Consider the following 16,351-nt stretch of genomic DNA (forward strand, 5'->3'; position numbering starts at 1 on the left):
TTGTAACCTCATCCTTATTACAGAGTAATATCAGGCAAACACAAAACAAGAAATGTTCTTTAAAAACAAAAACAAAACAGTGAAGGGTGGGTTATATTCTTTAAAAAAAAAATCAATGTTATAAAAAGGTAAAAAAAAAAGTCTGCAGCAACACTCCAGACTAACGAGATATAAACTCAAAACCTAATCCTATGCTAAAATAAAAAAGATACCATTTAGGACATTATTAGACCAAATGATAAGATTGGAATATAAATGGTAAATTAGATAAAAATACAGTCTCAATATACATTTATGAAGTTGATAAGCACACTGTGGTTATGTACAGTATACAGAGAGAAGAGGGTAATGGTAGAAAGTGCAAATGAGAAGGCAAATGGAGTAAAATGTTAACAATAAGTGAATCTGGGTAAAGAGTATATGAAGTTATTCTCTGTTCTATTTTTATTTTGCAACTTTTTGTAAGCTCTAAATTATTTCCAAAAAAAAGTAAAAGCCAATCCAGCATGCTCTGGATCCTATACCCTCACACAATAGGTATTCCTTTCTCTCTCTCTCTCTCATCTTCTTTTTCCCTCTTCACTAGATCATTCTGCTAAGCTTAAAAACATTTTCCTCCATCTTGAAAAAAAAAAAAAAAAGGCAAACAAAGCATCTCTTGATCACACTCTCTCCGGACTACTGAAAGACTTATCTACTCACATTGTCACACTTTATCACTTTCCATTTATCTTCAAACCACTATAGCCTGGCCTCTTGCCTCACCACACATTGAAACTAATTCCTCTTGCTTAAGTCACCAAACACCCTCCCGGTTGCCAACTCCAATGGATACTCTTCAGATATTATGCTACCTGACCTTTCAGCAGCATTTGATAGCACTGATCACACCCTCTCCCTTGACATACCCACTTCTCTTGGCTTTTGATCAAACACTCCTTTTCCTCCTGCCTCTCTGCCACCTAAGTCTCCTTGCCATCTATCTAACTTCCAATGGCCACAGTTCTTAAGGTTCCTGCCCCCTACCTCTTTCTCTCTCTCTCTCTCTCTCTCTCTCTCTCTCTCGGTGGTCTCATCCATTCCCATGGTTTTAAAAACCATCTACAAGCTGATGACTCCCAAATTTATTTCTTTAGCCAAGAACTCTACTCCAAATTCTACAGTCATACAGTCCGAAGGCTTTCACAGAGTGGATTGAAACTTCTCAAACTTAACATATTCAAAATTGCACTCGTAGTTTCCCCCAGCCCCAAATATTATCCCCCATCTTCCCATTTCAATAATTGCCACTTGGATTCATCCAGTGGCACAAGTCAGAAAATCCAGAATCATTCCCTACGTGTTGAAATTATGAGTGACATTTTTATTTTATGCTTTCAACAGTTTAAAATTTTCCTACAATAAACATATTTATAAATTAATTAATCAAAATTACAAGAACCAAAACTTTCCTTTGAATAATGAGAAAATAAAAAGATGTGTTTAAACATAATGCTTTATAGCTTTTATGCTTGTTCTTAATTTTTGTTTTGTGATGTCTAAATAAGGTACCAAAAATTAATGTTCACTTTCATATTACCCGAAGTGCTTGGATTTATTGAAGACATCAAAGAATCCACTTCTATCTAGAAAAGAGGAAAGAATAATAGGACATGTAATCTTACTGAATGTTTTCACAGTGCAAGTTCTTAATTCCTAGGGAGAAAGGATATATTTTATGAGAAACCAACTTTGTTGAACCCAGCAGACAAGTAATGACATACAACAGCTATAATAGTCATTTTACTTTTCCATCAACATATATAAGATACCAGATGCAATCTGCTAGACCCTAATGGCCCCCAAAATATTAACCAAAACAGTTTGAGCACATAAAATCAATTTGGCTGTCCCATATATAGTGTAATCCAAAAGGTAACTTTTCCACTTCAGACAAACATAAGCAATTGTTGCAATGGGCTCTATGGCTTTATTTAAAATTTTTTTTCCTGATTATGAAAGGAATACATAATTGATGTAGAAAATATGAAAAATATAAAAAATTATGACGGATAAAATTTTACAAACCAGCCATCCAACGAAAACCACTGTTAATATTTTGTTCTAATCTAGGGTTTTTTCTTATGCATTATAAATATATTTGAGAACACAGTGTATATAAAATTTGAGGATGTGCTTTCACTAAATACTAAAATATAAGCATTTTCCCACATTGTTACAAGGGCTTTATAAACATTATAGAATTAGAACCTTGGCAGCATTTGACATAATTTCTACACCTTCACTCTTAAACGCTTCACAATCTTGAATTCCCTGCACTTTCCTGGTTCCTCTTGTCCTGACAAATTTATGCCACTCCATCTTCTTCATGGAGTCCCCTGACTACCCTTAAATGTTGGTATTCCCTGATGTTCTATCCTCTGACTACAGCTCTTCCTACTCAGCATGCTTTTCTTGAGCAATGCCATTCAGTCCCATATTTTGAGCTACAACTTGGAAACCAAGGAGTCCTAAATCTACCTCCAGCCCTACCCTCTCTACCCAATTTCAGATTTCTATATATAAGGGAGGCAGTAAAATTTGAGAGCAGATTTTCACCATAACCTCGATACCAGCACAGCAGTTAATGAGTGAATGCACCTGGAACGCCCATAGCCGTCTCAAACTCAATGTGTCCCAGCACTCACTGAATTCCTTTGAACCTACTCTTTCTGAATTTTCTTTTACTTGGTGACATCACTATTGCTTCAGCCCTTGTGATCATGGCACTCTCTTACCACCACCACATCCAGTCAATCACCAGGGCACAACTTGTCCCACCACCCACAAAGCAAACTGTTCTTAGACACTTTGTAGTCAAGCTTCTCAAGTCTAAATGACAGCCAGGGTGCTATTATGGTTACCACTAGAATTAGGCTCTCCTCCTTTGTCCCCTTCCCTTTCTGTTCTTCATTCTCTTCTCTATCTTGGTGTTTATCACAGAGTTTTAGAAGTCTCTCTACATTAAACTGTGAACTGCTTCAAAGTAGGGACTGTGCTTCATTCATTTTTATATCACTAGCAACTAGCAAGTGTTCTTTTTATTAAATAGGAATACAGTAAATTTCATTGTGTAAAACATTGCATGAGTGTACAGGTGATTTATATGTAAGTGCTTTGCTGCTTCATGACCTGCAGTCAGTAAATATTTGCTCAAAAGCAATATTCAAAAATTAAACACCAAACATCAACCTAGTATAAAAGTAAAAATCTGTTAAATTTCATGGAAGCTACACATTAAGTGTCACTTATGTAATAAAAGTTCATTGTACAAATGACTAAGTATATAGGTGATTTGCTGTATTAATACTTTGCTGTTTAGTGACCTGCAGTCAGTAAACAGTTCATTTGCTTAAGAAATAAAATCCAAAACCTCAACCCAGTATGAAAAGCAAATATCAAAAGTAAAAGTTAAATTTCACAGAATGAATGTATAGTATGTTACCACATCACTGTAACTGCCATTAAACTCCCCACTTATATTCTGAAATTGAAACCAAATAGACTCAAGGATGATAAAGGCAAAATGAGACAAGATATCTTTCCAGGTGAACTCAGGTTAAATACAATGCTTCAAAGCTTGAGTCTTTTTAGCTGACCTGTTTTGTAATTCCAGCTGAAATGATTGCATGTTAGCAGGAGAGCTGCAATTTCAGAGAGCCAGCCCTGACTACTTCTCTAGGCTCCATAATCAGCCTCTCAGTAACTAAGCATCCCCTGGTAATAGAGCTGCTCTGAACCCACCTGGGCTGTTCATGCAACCCGTTTGGGTCAACAACATATTTACTGTGAAGTTGTGATGTATTTAAGCACACTGAAGGGTGGTGAAGTGGGATGTCTGGGGTCCCTGGCTTTGCTGGGCTTGGAATGTGGCTGAAAGGTAGAGCCCACTCATGAGGGCCAATTGGGCCATAATTGATTGCCAAGCTCTTTGGTGTAATGAGAGTGAGGGAGAACATTCCAGGCAGAGCCCTGAGTGCTCCCTTTGTTTGATGGTTGCTGTCAAATTTCTTGAATCTGGACAATATCTTGATGCTAATTCCAGTTCAGCAGCTTAACAAGAAGGGATCCGTCTCTAGGAAGAATTTAACAGGCAAGCAGAAGAGTACAAAGACAGAGGTGAAAAGAAAACTTGTCCTACTGAAGTATGAGGTTCATTAAGGCTCAGCTCAACTCTTATTGGTGAATTGATGCAACCTATTCTGGAGAGCAATATCCAACAAAATTCTATATGTACATATCCTGTGACCTGGCAATTATACTTCTGGGAACTTATTCCACAGATACCCATCCACAAGGACATAAATATATATGCGTATGTATTTCGATATAAAAGGATGCTCATTGACAGCAATGTTTGTAAGAATAAAAAATAATTGAAACAACTAAATGACCAAAAAACAGAAAACTGGCTTAAAAGAACACTATGCAACTATTTTTTAAAAATGTGTACTGGTGTGTGCTTTTAGGCTGACCTATAAAGTCGGAAAAGCAAGTTAAAGTAGGCATACTATACTAAGCACCCATTTATGCATGTTTGTCATGGATAGGAAATTTTGAAACAATACACAAAAATCTGTTAATAAAGGTAATCCCTAAGCATGAGACCCTGTGGTACAAGGAGAGTGGATTTAATGTTCAACTTTACACCCTCTGCACTGTCTTAATTTTTTGAATATTTGAATGTATTATTTTTATAATTTAAACAAAGTAAAAAATTTTTAAATTTAAGAGAAAGAAACTGTGCATGTCATCTTCTACGTGAATTCCTCCTGTTACCAACGTCCCCCTCCCGGCCTTCCCTCCTGATGCCTCTCATTTAATTATTAGCAGCCTGGTGGTGAAATAGGCTTCCTGGGTTCCAGTGAAATAGATTTCCAATTCATCCCTGGGTTGAGATTTTAGGAAGAAAGTAAAATTCAGCACCCCACGCGTCTGTGAAAACGGCGATTTGCTTTATGACCATCTTAAGCTAGCGCTGTGCACTTCTCTTAGGATCCATTCACTAAAACTGTATCGTCTACCCCTTCCCCTTCCCAAATACACAAAGAAAGCTTTACCTTGGAGGGCTTGTACCCAAACAGCATTACAACAGCAACTTTAAAGTCCTCTCTGCTTAGATAGCCTTTGTTATCTTCATCACATGCTTTAAATACCTAAAGAACGTTAAATATCTTTAGTTAATAAGACAGAAACTGTTCTCTTATTTCTATTACTAGTTTATATTAAACTTGGATCTCGAAAAGCTAAAACTCACCCAGCAATAGAGGTTGAAAATGGAGTTTCATTAAACCAATTATCATTCTCAAGAAATCTTAATGGACTGAAATTTACCCCAGAAAAGTGCAAACGACTTAATTTCTACCCTAACGCAAATTAATTAAACCACTGGGATAAATTCTACCCAAAATTCAGTCTTGTAATTAGGAAGGTGAGACAAAGGGGCAGGCTTTGAAAGGCGGGAGGAGAGACGCGGATTCGAGGTTATTATTAACAGACTATGTGGCGGGGAAAGAAGAGAAGGAGCTTGGAATTAGCCAGAACACTGGACCGGCAGCCAGGAGCTTTGCAGCTCTAGGCTCAGTCATTAGTCCTTTGGAAGGGCAGTTCACGTCTCGTTGGTACAATGGGGCTGAGAGAGACCCAAACGTGGTGACAAAGTGAGAGTCCCGGACCAAACTTAAGTCCGAGACTCAGAGTCGACCTCTGGACACCTACTTCCACCCACTTTCTGCGTTCCGAGGGGCTGGCTTCCCACGTCCGCGATCTGGCCCTGGCCTCAGAGGAAAACATCGCAAGTGTCACAACTAAGCAGGAGCAGCCGAATCAGTGACCTCAGCTGCCAGAGCCGGCTTGCAACCCGCCGCGGCCACGCCCACCGCAGCTCAGGAAGCTGAACTTCGCCGTGCAACTCCAACGTCTCTTCCCGTTGGACGGCCTGAGAGCCACTCACGTTAATTCCGACGTGCTATTGGCCAGAGACTTTGTTTAATACCGTTTCCTTGGAACAGCCTGGGGCGAGGAGACTTCCAGGCCCGCCTCCAGCACTTGGCTCCACCCCCTGCTTGGTCCCCGTAACTCTTTGTGCATGACTGTATATTCAGCACATATAGGTGGTGGTTCCACGCGACAAGTTTCATGATTTCTTTCATTCTCTCCCCTCACCTTGAAATAAATTACTTCTGATCATTTTGCTCTATGGGACTATGCTAAGCATTATAGGAGACGCAAAGAATGTGAACAAAGCATAAAAAGAACCAAATAAAACGAGCCAAGTCCAGGATTCACGCTCAGATCAGCCAGTCCTTGGGGTTGAGCTCCCAGGGCAGCTACTAGGTCTGTTTTGTCCTCCGAATAACCCCAACAACTAGCGTTGTGCCTGGCACAAAGTAGACCTTCAATAAACGAACGAAATGAGCCATTAGGAAGTTTACATAAATTTATTTCATTCAATCCTCTGGGAGAAATGCCTGGTTTGAGACTCCAAGAATAAATTAGCGTAAACAGCATCGAGACCAGACTCCGCCGCAAACATCCTTATTAAAGGCAAGGAATGAGGGGAGGTTTCCGTTTTGCAAAAGTTTATCTCAGACCCCTCTTGGCAAATCAGTGAGATTAAAAAGAACACAAATGTTTCAAAGAAGAAACAGACATTCGAGGTTCTGAGTCTGCTGGGAACTCATTTAACTTTTTATTTTACATCAGGTTTTAAAGCCTGCGCCCCAGGAGAGCCCACTCCTCCCAGGACACAGGTCTTCCAGTCCGTAGCTGCCTTTACCTCACCTCATCCTTTCTCCGACTTTCATACAAACACTCCTGCTTCGAGCCCTGGCAGCCGGAAGTCTACGAGAATCCCCACAAAGAGGTTGAGTTCTGCTAATTAAGTGGATAAGCTAGGGAACGCCTTTCTATTTCTCTCTCTTTCTTGTTAAGAAGTCGCCAGGACGTGAGCTTGAAGCTAGGGAAGGCGGTGTCCCCTCCGCGCCCTCCTGGGGAGGTACCCGGCAGCGCCGCTGGATCCGGCAGTCTTTAGGACCCAGAGGCGAGCTTCCCGGAAGGGGAAGGGGAAGGGGAAGGGCTGTGAAGCGCGCGCCGCGGCCTGGAGGGTTTGAACTGTGCGCATGCGCGGCAGCGCCGAGGAGCGGGATTCGAGAACTGTGCGTGTCTGAGGTACGTGTCGGCGGCTGCAGGCTCGGCGCTGTCTCCCGGCGGCTACCCTGCGGCCCACTATCCTGCTCCCGGCCGGGTCGCGGTGCGCGGGCCGCTGAGGTCCGGCAAATTTCTGAGTGTCGGGCAGGGCTGGAGGCGGGCCGCGACGGAAGCGGTGCAGTCCCCACTACCCACCGGTTTTCTCCAGTAATAGCAGCTCCGGGGGGCCGCGCAGCAGAGACCCGGCTTCCGCCCGTAGTGTCGGCGTGAGGGGCCTCCTGCTAGCGTTCTCATTCCATCTTTTCCACTTACGGGGAGGGGGGGGTGGTCTCGGACAGTTGGTAAAAGCTGCCGCATGTTGAGCGCTCACCGAGTGCCAGGCACTTAACCTTTCTGTGCTCAGTTTCCTAGTAAGTGGGGACTGTCGTGGTACGTAGTGTATAGAGCTGTCGTGAGAGTGAAATGAGTTTGTACCTGGTGAGGTGCTTCAAATTGTGCCTGGCGCCAGGCGAACGCGCAGTCAAGTTAGCAGCTGTCGCTGCTTCCTCACCATACTCACTTCCTTCCCCAACGCCTTCAAGCATCTTTCCGAGCTCCTGCGGGATCCTTTTCGCTTTGACCTTTGTCTCCCAGCACACCATCCTCCATACAGAATAGTAGCGAACGTAATATTTTAAAAAGGTAAACCAGACCATGGTATTCTCCTTATTAAAGCCCCCAGTGGGGCACCGTTGTTTCTAGAACAAAATCCAGCGCCTTTAACACGACTTGCATCTCCCCTCATCCCTTTCATCCCAGACCACTGCCTGCCTGGCTTACGTCCTTCTATTTGCTCTTGCAGTTTTGACCTCGTTCCCACCTCCTGGCCTTAGCAGGTTGGGTTCCATCTACCCGGAATGCTCTTCACCCCATCTTTTAGCTAACGAGATCCTTTTCATCTTCTGGGTCTCACTTAAAATGTTACTTCTTCGGAGAGTATTCCCAAGTAAGGGCATCCTTTTTTTTTTTCCTCATAAAATATCTGTAATTAGCTTTTCTTAAAATTTTTGTTTTGGGTCTGTCTTTTCCTGATATTAAGCTTTTCTGGTGCAGATACTGTGTGTTGCTAACTCCCTAGTCCCATTGCTTGGTACAAAGTAGCTGCTTATACAAGTTGTTAAATGAACTCTGGGAGTTAAGCATGATACCCCTTATACAGATGAGGAAACTGAAGCTCAGCTGTTAATCTGCCCAGGTGTTCACTTACCACCGGTAATGACTGGGTTTGAAATTGGGGCCCATGTTCACCCACCACTGGCCACAAAGGACTTCAGCTGTACAACCTGGCTCCCAAACCCACCTGATGGTCTTTAAGCTCTATGAGAAGAAGCAGCTGAAGGTGTAAAATAAATGCCCCAGCTGGGTGTGGTATGGTTGTGGTGAGGGGAAGCACCTGCAGGTCTAAATGGTGTACTTTTTTGCGTCCACAACATTTTTTAAGTCCTCAATAAAAGTTCTAACTATGGTCCGAGTTGACATTTGATGGGAGAATTTTAGATTTTTCATCCTCAGTGCATTCTTTGCCAAATTTCACTCACCTGCCTCCCTAGTTTTTGTTGTATTCTCTTAATACGTATACCATTATTTACTTAATATTTTTATTTTAATCCACTCACTTTTTTACATAAACACTGTCTCTTAAAAAACAAACTTTATTTATTTTTTTAAAAATAAATAGGATCTTGCTCTGTCACCTGGGATAGTGCAGTGGTGTCAGCGTAGCTCACTGCAACCTTAAACTCCTGGGTTCAGTGATCTTCCTGCCTCAGCCTCTCAAGTAGCTAGAAGACTTTATTTTGTTATGGTAAATATAATGAAGCTATAAGTAACCTTCCATTGTTGGTAAATGTTGGTGCCTGCAGAAGAGCCCAAACCTGGTATTTGGAAGCAAGATTAAAAGAATTTCTATAAAACTACAGCTTTCTCCTTGTTTTAAATAGGGAGCTTGGATTGGAATAGAAAAGAGAGGTACCTTCACAATGCAGTGTTAATTAATGTCAAGTCCCAGATACCTCCACTTCGGGAAACACTGCTGTCCTGATTGAATGCCAGGACTCAGAATTGGCCCTCCTGTATCGTATTCCAATTCTTTCGGCACCACTTACAAAAAGTGTGACTTCGTGCTGTACCAGGCTCTGCCCATGGAAGACAGAGATGGTAAACAGTTGGAGAAAGAGCTCCCGGGGTTCTATACTCATAAAATTGTATGACTTGATTACAGAGCTCCCTGGAATGCTGTGAACCTGTGCGTATAGGGGAGAAGTGAAGTTCTGACACTGGTGTCCAGATCCAGTTCTCCAAAGTAAAAAGTTCCTGTTTGATCATTTACCAACAGCTCCTCTTTAACAGGCCAGGTCCTTGATTTCATAAAGAGGTTGGTAACCTGCTAAACTTAAGACACAGTTTTATTGATGTGTTGCATTAAATTGTAACCCAATAAACTGTATTGCGTTATTTGCCTTTAGTAAACAACTCTCAGGCATACTTTTGAGTGTCAGCAGATCCAAAACTTGGTGTGTAAAGCAGGACCAAAAAAAAAGGCTTTGTTCTCTGGGAAAGGTCTGTGAGAACTTAATTTTTTTACCTTTCACTCATTTGTCCTACTTTGTTGAATGGAATTCCACTCCCATGTGGTTTTAGAAAATGTAAATAATGATAAAACTAAAAACCTTAGAAATCCTCTAAATCTGTGGTCCCCAATGCCCCCGTCCCCCCACAGCAGGAGGCAAGCAGTAGGGCAAGCGAAGCCCCACCTGCACCCACAGCCACTCCCCATTGCTGGCATCACTGCCCAAGCCCTGCCCCCTCAGATCACTGGCGGCATCAGACCTTCATAGGAGCAGGAACCCCACTGCAAACTGCTCACGCGAAGGATCCAGGTTGCGCTGTTATGGTGGAAAGCCTAGTAGATGCTCACGGTGCAGGTGGAGAAAGATTTCTCAAGAGGAAATTAAGATATAAAGGTAAAAACATTTATTTTATCCTTTAGAAAGACAGAGAATGGGGGTGGGGGGAAGAGAGCAGGGAGATGGTGTGGCATCTCAAAGAAAGAAGGGAGATACCAGCAGTGAGGCTAGGTGGCTTGCTGCTTTTAAGGGGACAAAGGATAAAATGGTAATTGTTGTGGAGTAATTCGCAGGCAGCTGTGAGATGTCAGGTTGTTCGCCTTTCTTGTTTCTTCTGTTCTTGGAGACTTGGTTATCTCTGAGATATGGTCTGGCCTGTCACAGGGGATAAGATTTTGCCCCTGAGATATGGTTTTGGGCTGGAAACAGGCCTGGACTTTATCCCCCTGCTATCCATCCTGGGGCTTCTCAGGAACACCTCCAGGCTATAGAAACAAATTCTAAAAGCGGTGAGCTGGTGAGATGTAAAGAGAAAGATTTACATTTCCTTTCTGGGCTCTTTTCAGGTGTTTGTGAAGAATGGAATCCCAGCAGGTTGCCTGCCAGCAGAGAGAGAGCGCTAATAGGATTGATCTTTAGCTGTTATTAGAAAATTACAGGATTAGATATTTTCCTGTTATTTCAGCTAGGCCGTCCTTACATACGCTCCCTGTGAGAAAACAACACCTGATGATCTGAGTTGGAACGGAGGCGGTGACCCTCCACCCCCTGGTCTATGGAAAAACTATCTTCCACAAAACCGGTCCCTGGTATCAAAAAGATCGGGTACCGCTGTTCTAAGTAGTTCAGAGTTGCTGAAGGTTTTATATACAGAATTCTCGGGGGGTTGGGATGCCATTTTATTTATGAGCAATACAGGCTACTGTGTTTGCTCACCTAGGGAAGAGAAGATGGTACCCGCTATTTGCTTTAGAATGGGAAAGTGATCTAGAGAGAACCTGAGGACTTAATTGAAGGTTCTATTAGTAAACACCTTGCTTTAGAGCTATTTTAGAACTCAAAGGAATCTAGAGCTAACTTTCGAAGTGTTTTTTCCTGAGGTGGTTCTTTTGTTTTAAATAACTTCAAAGTCACAAAATTGTAGCCATGAAAATAGTTCTTCATAGTGTATTGTGGCAGCTTAAATACCTCTATCCTGCAATGACTCTGGAACACTAAGAATCTAAGGATGTTTTTAAACAAGATAAAACACACCTGAGTTGCTAAAGTAGGTGTCAAGTAGTAAATCAGTATGAATCTCTTTCATGGAGAAAACCGGGCATTCAAACTCTTTTAACTGTGACAATACAGTTCTAACAAGCTTAGTTATCTGGTTTTTAACCTAGCAGATTAGAAACAATTTAGGGAAAATATACTGAGTTCTGATACCCTGTACAAGTAGGCTGGACAAAGTAGAAATGAACAGAAAACTTTCGGAAAGCAAATCTGAGTGCTCAAAAGACCTAGACAGTCTATTACAGAAGCAAATGGCCCCATCCATTTCTGCATTCTCTAAGGCTTTGGCTGTAAAACGGTGTCCATACCAGGTAGGGTAATAGTGACCCTGAGTCATGAAGAGTGGGCCAAATTTTTTGTCTTGATGCACGCACTCTTTCATAAAAGCACCTAGGAATGTGTAATTTACAGAAGCCTTGTTTGACTTGACTGGTAGTTAATTGAAAAAGGTTAAGTGAGAAATCGTGAAAAGTAATGGATACCTAAACAGTTTTTTTTAGCAGGAAACGCATTTGAGTGAAACATGTATTCATGCAATCTTTTGGTGTAGAATCAAGCCTTTATTTTGGAATGTAGGTCCTGTCAACCAAGTGCCACCTTCTGGCTTGGTTTTACCCTGCTCATGTATCCTGTTAAAATGGCAAAAACTTAAAGATACTCTATTAATCTGAACATAGAATCTTGAGTTTTGTAATTTTCCTCTGGGTTTTGTTCTAAAATGTTAAAAGGATCACATTAAGGAACAGTTCTTCAGCTATCTGGAAAATCTCGATAGCCCTTTACCATTGATTTTGTAGGTAAAACCAAAAGTGTCTGTTTTATGTACTTTCCTCATAGAGCAAGGAAGTGGAAATCATACTGTGTGGTTTAGAAAATAAATGTTTTCCTTCAGTACCAGTTCTTTCTCTGCAGGGTTTAGTAGTTTGATTTATGACATGGCCAATAAGATAATTATCTCTTTAGTTGGGTCCTCGTGGAAGTACTTACAGATGATATACATACAGAAGTGGTTATCTTAAGGACTTTAAGCTTTATGGTAAATGGCTTATCCTTGGGGAAGTAAGACGTGCATAATCACTGAAGTCCTGTTGGTGTCTGCTTGGGTGAAAGATGGATTTATAAATTCTAATTTGACCTTAAGCATTTGAATATAGTCAGAATTACTCTTGAAATTCCTTAAATTGGTCTTAACCTAAAGCACCTATTGGAACCTTCAGAGTCAAGAATGAACATTTTTGTCTTATTTTGGAATTTGGCACCAATCCCTTTCCTAGGAACATCTAAGAACAAGGTCTAGATTGAAAGACAAAAGGAGGGCAGGAGAAAAGAGACCAGCATTTTTGCTGTTAATTTGTCAAAATCCCTTTTCAGGTTCTGATAATGTGCCTAGGATAAAAACAAATACCTCTGAGCTGCTCCTGCAAAGCAACTGATGTTAGGTGGCTCAGCCTCTGATAAGTATCAGAAGAGTGCTATTTGTGTTGCAGAAGTTCATCTGACAGGAAAGTTGAGAGAAATAAAGGTATTTTGCCAATGGCATGGTGATTGGGAAATGATGATAGTTCCATCTTTCATTTTCAGAAGCATAATGTCTCAGGAAGGTGATTATGGGAGGTGGACAATATCCAGTAGCGATGAAAGTGAGGATGAAAAGCCAGAACTGGACAAGCCATCTACCTCTTCTCTCCCCCATGCTGGGCAAGGAGCAGCAAATGAGCCAAGGTACACCTGTTCTGAGGCCCGGAAAGCCGCACACAGGAGGAAAGTATCACCCATGAAATTCAGCAACACAGATTTGGGATCACCTCCCAAAAGGCAGAAAAGTGGTTCCCAGGAGTACCTAGGTTGGTGTCTCTCCAGCAGTGATGATGAGCTGCAACCAGAAAGGCCACAGGAGCAGGCTGAGAAAGTGGCAGTCAAAGAAGAGGAAGACATCTCTGCTCCCATGGATGGCACTGCCCAAAGAACTGGAAATCTTGGCCCTCCTGCCCGCCACAGGCTCAAAGAGGAGGAAAATGAATACGAAACGTCAGGGGAAGGCCAGGATATTTGGGACATGTTGGATAAAGGGAACCCCTTCCAGTTTTACCTCACTAGAGTCTCAGGAATTAAGCCCAAGTACAACTCTGGAGCCCTCCACATCAAGGGTAAGAGGATGCTGGGTGTCAAGGAGCTGTGAATTATACTTGAGTGTCCTCTCTGAAACAGGGCAGCCCAGAATGATCTCCAAGAACTCTTCTTTGTGGTCTTAACTACTTTCAGGGAAAAAAAAAATTCTTTTTAACAAGCAAGTGCATTCATTTGACAGCAAATTGTTAGCTCAGGCAATCACAGGGTATTTCTCAAGACCCTGTAGCTCAACCCCTTATAACACTTAGCACAATGTTTAGAATTGTTTAACTTTTAAGTTGAAGATTAAACTTGATCAATAAGACTTTATTGACAAAGCAGCAAGTACTTTACCACAGTAGTTCTCTATGGCCCCTGGACAGCAGCATCACGTGGAACTTGTTAAAATGCAAATTCTAGGGCTCCCTCCCAGATTCATTGAATCAAACTGAGGGGGATGCCCTGTGATCTGTGTTTTAATAAACCCTTCAGGGAATTCCAATGTCCGGTGGAGTTTGAGAAGCACTGCTTTTGCTTCCTGGTGAAGAAGCAAACAAGAGTGTAAGTAGATATTTCCATTATGAATCAAAAGATGGTCTTTGGTTGCTCTCCTTATTCCCCAGGGAACACCTGCAAGGGGGATAGCAGGAGTTCTAGAATCAAAGAGGCAGAATTCCTGGCCTCACCACCCATTTGCTGCGTGGATTGTTAACACAGGGACCTAACATTCTTTCAATTTTGGTTTACTCATCTTTAAACTGGGGATTCAGGCCAGGTGCAGTGGCTCACACCTGTAATCCTAGCACTTTGGGAGGCCAGGCAGGAGGATCACTTGAGGCTGGGAGTTCGAGACTGGCCTGAGCAACATGGCACGACTCCCCTCTCTACAATACATAGAAAAATTATTCAAGTGTAGTGGCGTGTGCCTGTAGTCCCAGCTACTCAGGAGGCTGGGGCGGGAAGATCACTTGAGCCCAGGAGTTTGAGTTGCAGTGAGCTATGATCCCTAAACTGGGGCTTCAGAAAAATGGGAGCAAATATGTGAAGTGACCAGCACAATATTTTCACAAGCCAGATACATACAATAAACATTATTACTCTTATTTCAGATTAACTTTTTTTCTGGCCCATATTCAGGAATGGATTATGTTCATTGTCAACAATGTTATGCATCCAGTATATAATTGTATATCATTCTTCTGTGTGATGTATAAATGTTGGAGTATCTAATTCCATACTGTAGAGAGTTAGATTCTACAGGTTGTTTTCTTTTTGAGAATCTCTAATCTAGGTACTTTGAAGAAATATGACAGTTGTTAGTGTTGTTTTGAGAGAAGTTGACACAAGAAATTATTAGAGAACATTGCAGAGTTTTGCTATGTCTTAATATAATGTTTATCATTTTAACTGTTGGCACCAAGATATTGAGGAAGGGGAGGTAATGTCACAGGAGCTTACATATATTTTCTCTCTTAATCCTCAACAGCTATGAGTAGATATTACAGTTGTCTTTCTTGGATAGGTGACAGATCTGAAGTTTAAACAAGTGCCCAAGGTCACAGAGCTGGAAAATGGTGGAGCTGGGATTTGTATCCAGGCATTCCAGTGCCAGAATCCATGCTGTTTGATATAATAACCTTGTCGTGCCATAATTGTAGATCATTTAGAAGATCTCATAAGGGAAGGGGGACTTCAAACAGCCATTGAAATTTGAGGGGAATGTAGAAAGATATGCTGGTGTGGGCAAAATGGAAAAACATATCACACTTTATCTTTTTTTTTTTTTTTTTTTTTTGAGACAGGGTCTCACCCTGTTGCACAGGCTAGAATGCAGTGGTGTCATCATAACTCACTGCAACCTCAAACTCCTGGGCTCAAGGGATCCTCCTGCCTCAGCCTCCTGAGTAGCTAGGACATTTTGTAGAGATGGGGTTTCACTATGTTGCTCAAGCTGATCTCGAACTCCTGGACTCAAGGAGTCCTCCTTTCTCAACCTCCCAAGTAGCTGAAACCACAGGTGCATGGCTCCATGCCCAGCTAATTTTATTTTTTGTAGACAGCGTCTCACTGTTGCTCAGGCTGATCTTGAACTCCTGGCCTGGCCTCAAGTGACCCTTCTGCTTCAGCCTCCCAAAATGCTAGGATTGCAGGCATGAGCCACCGTGCCTGGCCTGTACTTTATTTTCTAATTGTGCAACTCTCCCAAGAAGGTAGGAACTTCCTTAAGATTATTTTTTTGTTCTTTTAAAATCTTTGTACCATAGCATCTAGCTCAATGTCTAGAAGACAGGAGGCACTCAGTAAATATCTGTTAGATAAATGAGTGAGCCCACTCTTAATTCTTAGAGGCAGTTTAATGGCTAAGAGCAAAGGTGCTGGAGCCAGCCAGCCTGGGTTGAAATCCTCTCTGATTATCCAGAAAACAGAAATAACACCCTAGCTCGGAAAATGACTGTGAGGAATAAGTAATACATGGGAAGTGCCAACAACAGTGCCCAACACCTAATGGGTTCTCTGTAGGTGCAGCTGTTGTAATGGAAGATGGTGATGATCATGTACTTCCTCTTACGGTGTAGTTTATGAAAAGTGAGCTTTCCAACCTATATAACGTAAAGCGTCAATGGGTTCAAAGTGGGACCTCCTTAGAGATAACCAGGAACACCAGGAATGTGAGCTTACAATTGTGGGTGCCTCTGCCCTTTCGTTTATAGGAAGCAAGTGTTGTGTCAGGCTCCAGAGGAGAACCATCTTGCTAGTCCAGAATCGAGAGGTTTCCTGGAGAAGGCCTTGAATGGGTACTTGCAGGGGATAAAAATTCGGAGATCTGGAAAGAACATGTATCGTGACTGTCAATATTGAGTCTCTGAAATTGACCAGTCATCCAGTACTGAAGT

The 16,351-nt window shown here is 41.9% G+C and overlaps 2 protein-coding genes across 2 annotated transcripts in view; one reads left to right on the forward strand and one right to left on the reverse strand.

Moving 5' to 3' along the window:
* EFCAB11 (EF-hand calcium binding domain 11) overlaps window positions 1-5,841 on the reverse strand; it is a 128,128-nt gene extending 122,287 nt beyond the window's left edge. Inside the window, exons 1-3 of the mRNA XM_069465212.1 lie at window positions 5,758-5,841; window positions 5,100-5,195; window positions 1,580-1,625 (exon numbers count right to left, since the gene is read on the reverse strand). Coding sequence (XP_069321313.1) covers window positions 1,580-1,625; window positions 5,100-5,195; window positions 5,758-5,832 — 217 coding nt within the window. The 5' untranslated portion in view covers window positions 5,833-5,841. The remainder of the gene's footprint in view (window positions 1-1,579; window positions 1,626-5,099; window positions 5,196-5,757) is intronic.
* Window positions 5,842-7,173: 1,332 nt separating this feature from the next.
* TDP1 (tyrosyl-DNA phosphodiesterase 1) overlaps window positions 7,174-16,351 on the forward strand; it is a 78,502-nt gene continuing 69,324 nt past the window's right edge. The window contains exons 1-2 of the mRNA XM_069465213.1: window positions 7,174-7,209; window positions 12,930-13,495. Of these exons, the coding sequence (XP_069321314.1) occupies window positions 12,937-13,495 (559 nt within the window). The 5' untranslated portion in view covers window positions 7,174-7,209; window positions 12,930-12,936. The remainder of the gene's footprint in view (window positions 7,210-12,929; window positions 13,496-16,351) is intronic.

Source organism: Eulemur rufifrons, chromosome 2, assembly GCF_041146395.1.
Source record: "Eulemur rufifrons isolate Redbay chromosome 2, OSU_ERuf_1, whole genome shotgun sequence".
In the NCBI taxonomy this organism is placed as follows: domain Eukaryota; kingdom Metazoa; phylum Chordata; class Mammalia; order Primates; family Lemuridae; genus Eulemur; species Eulemur rufifrons.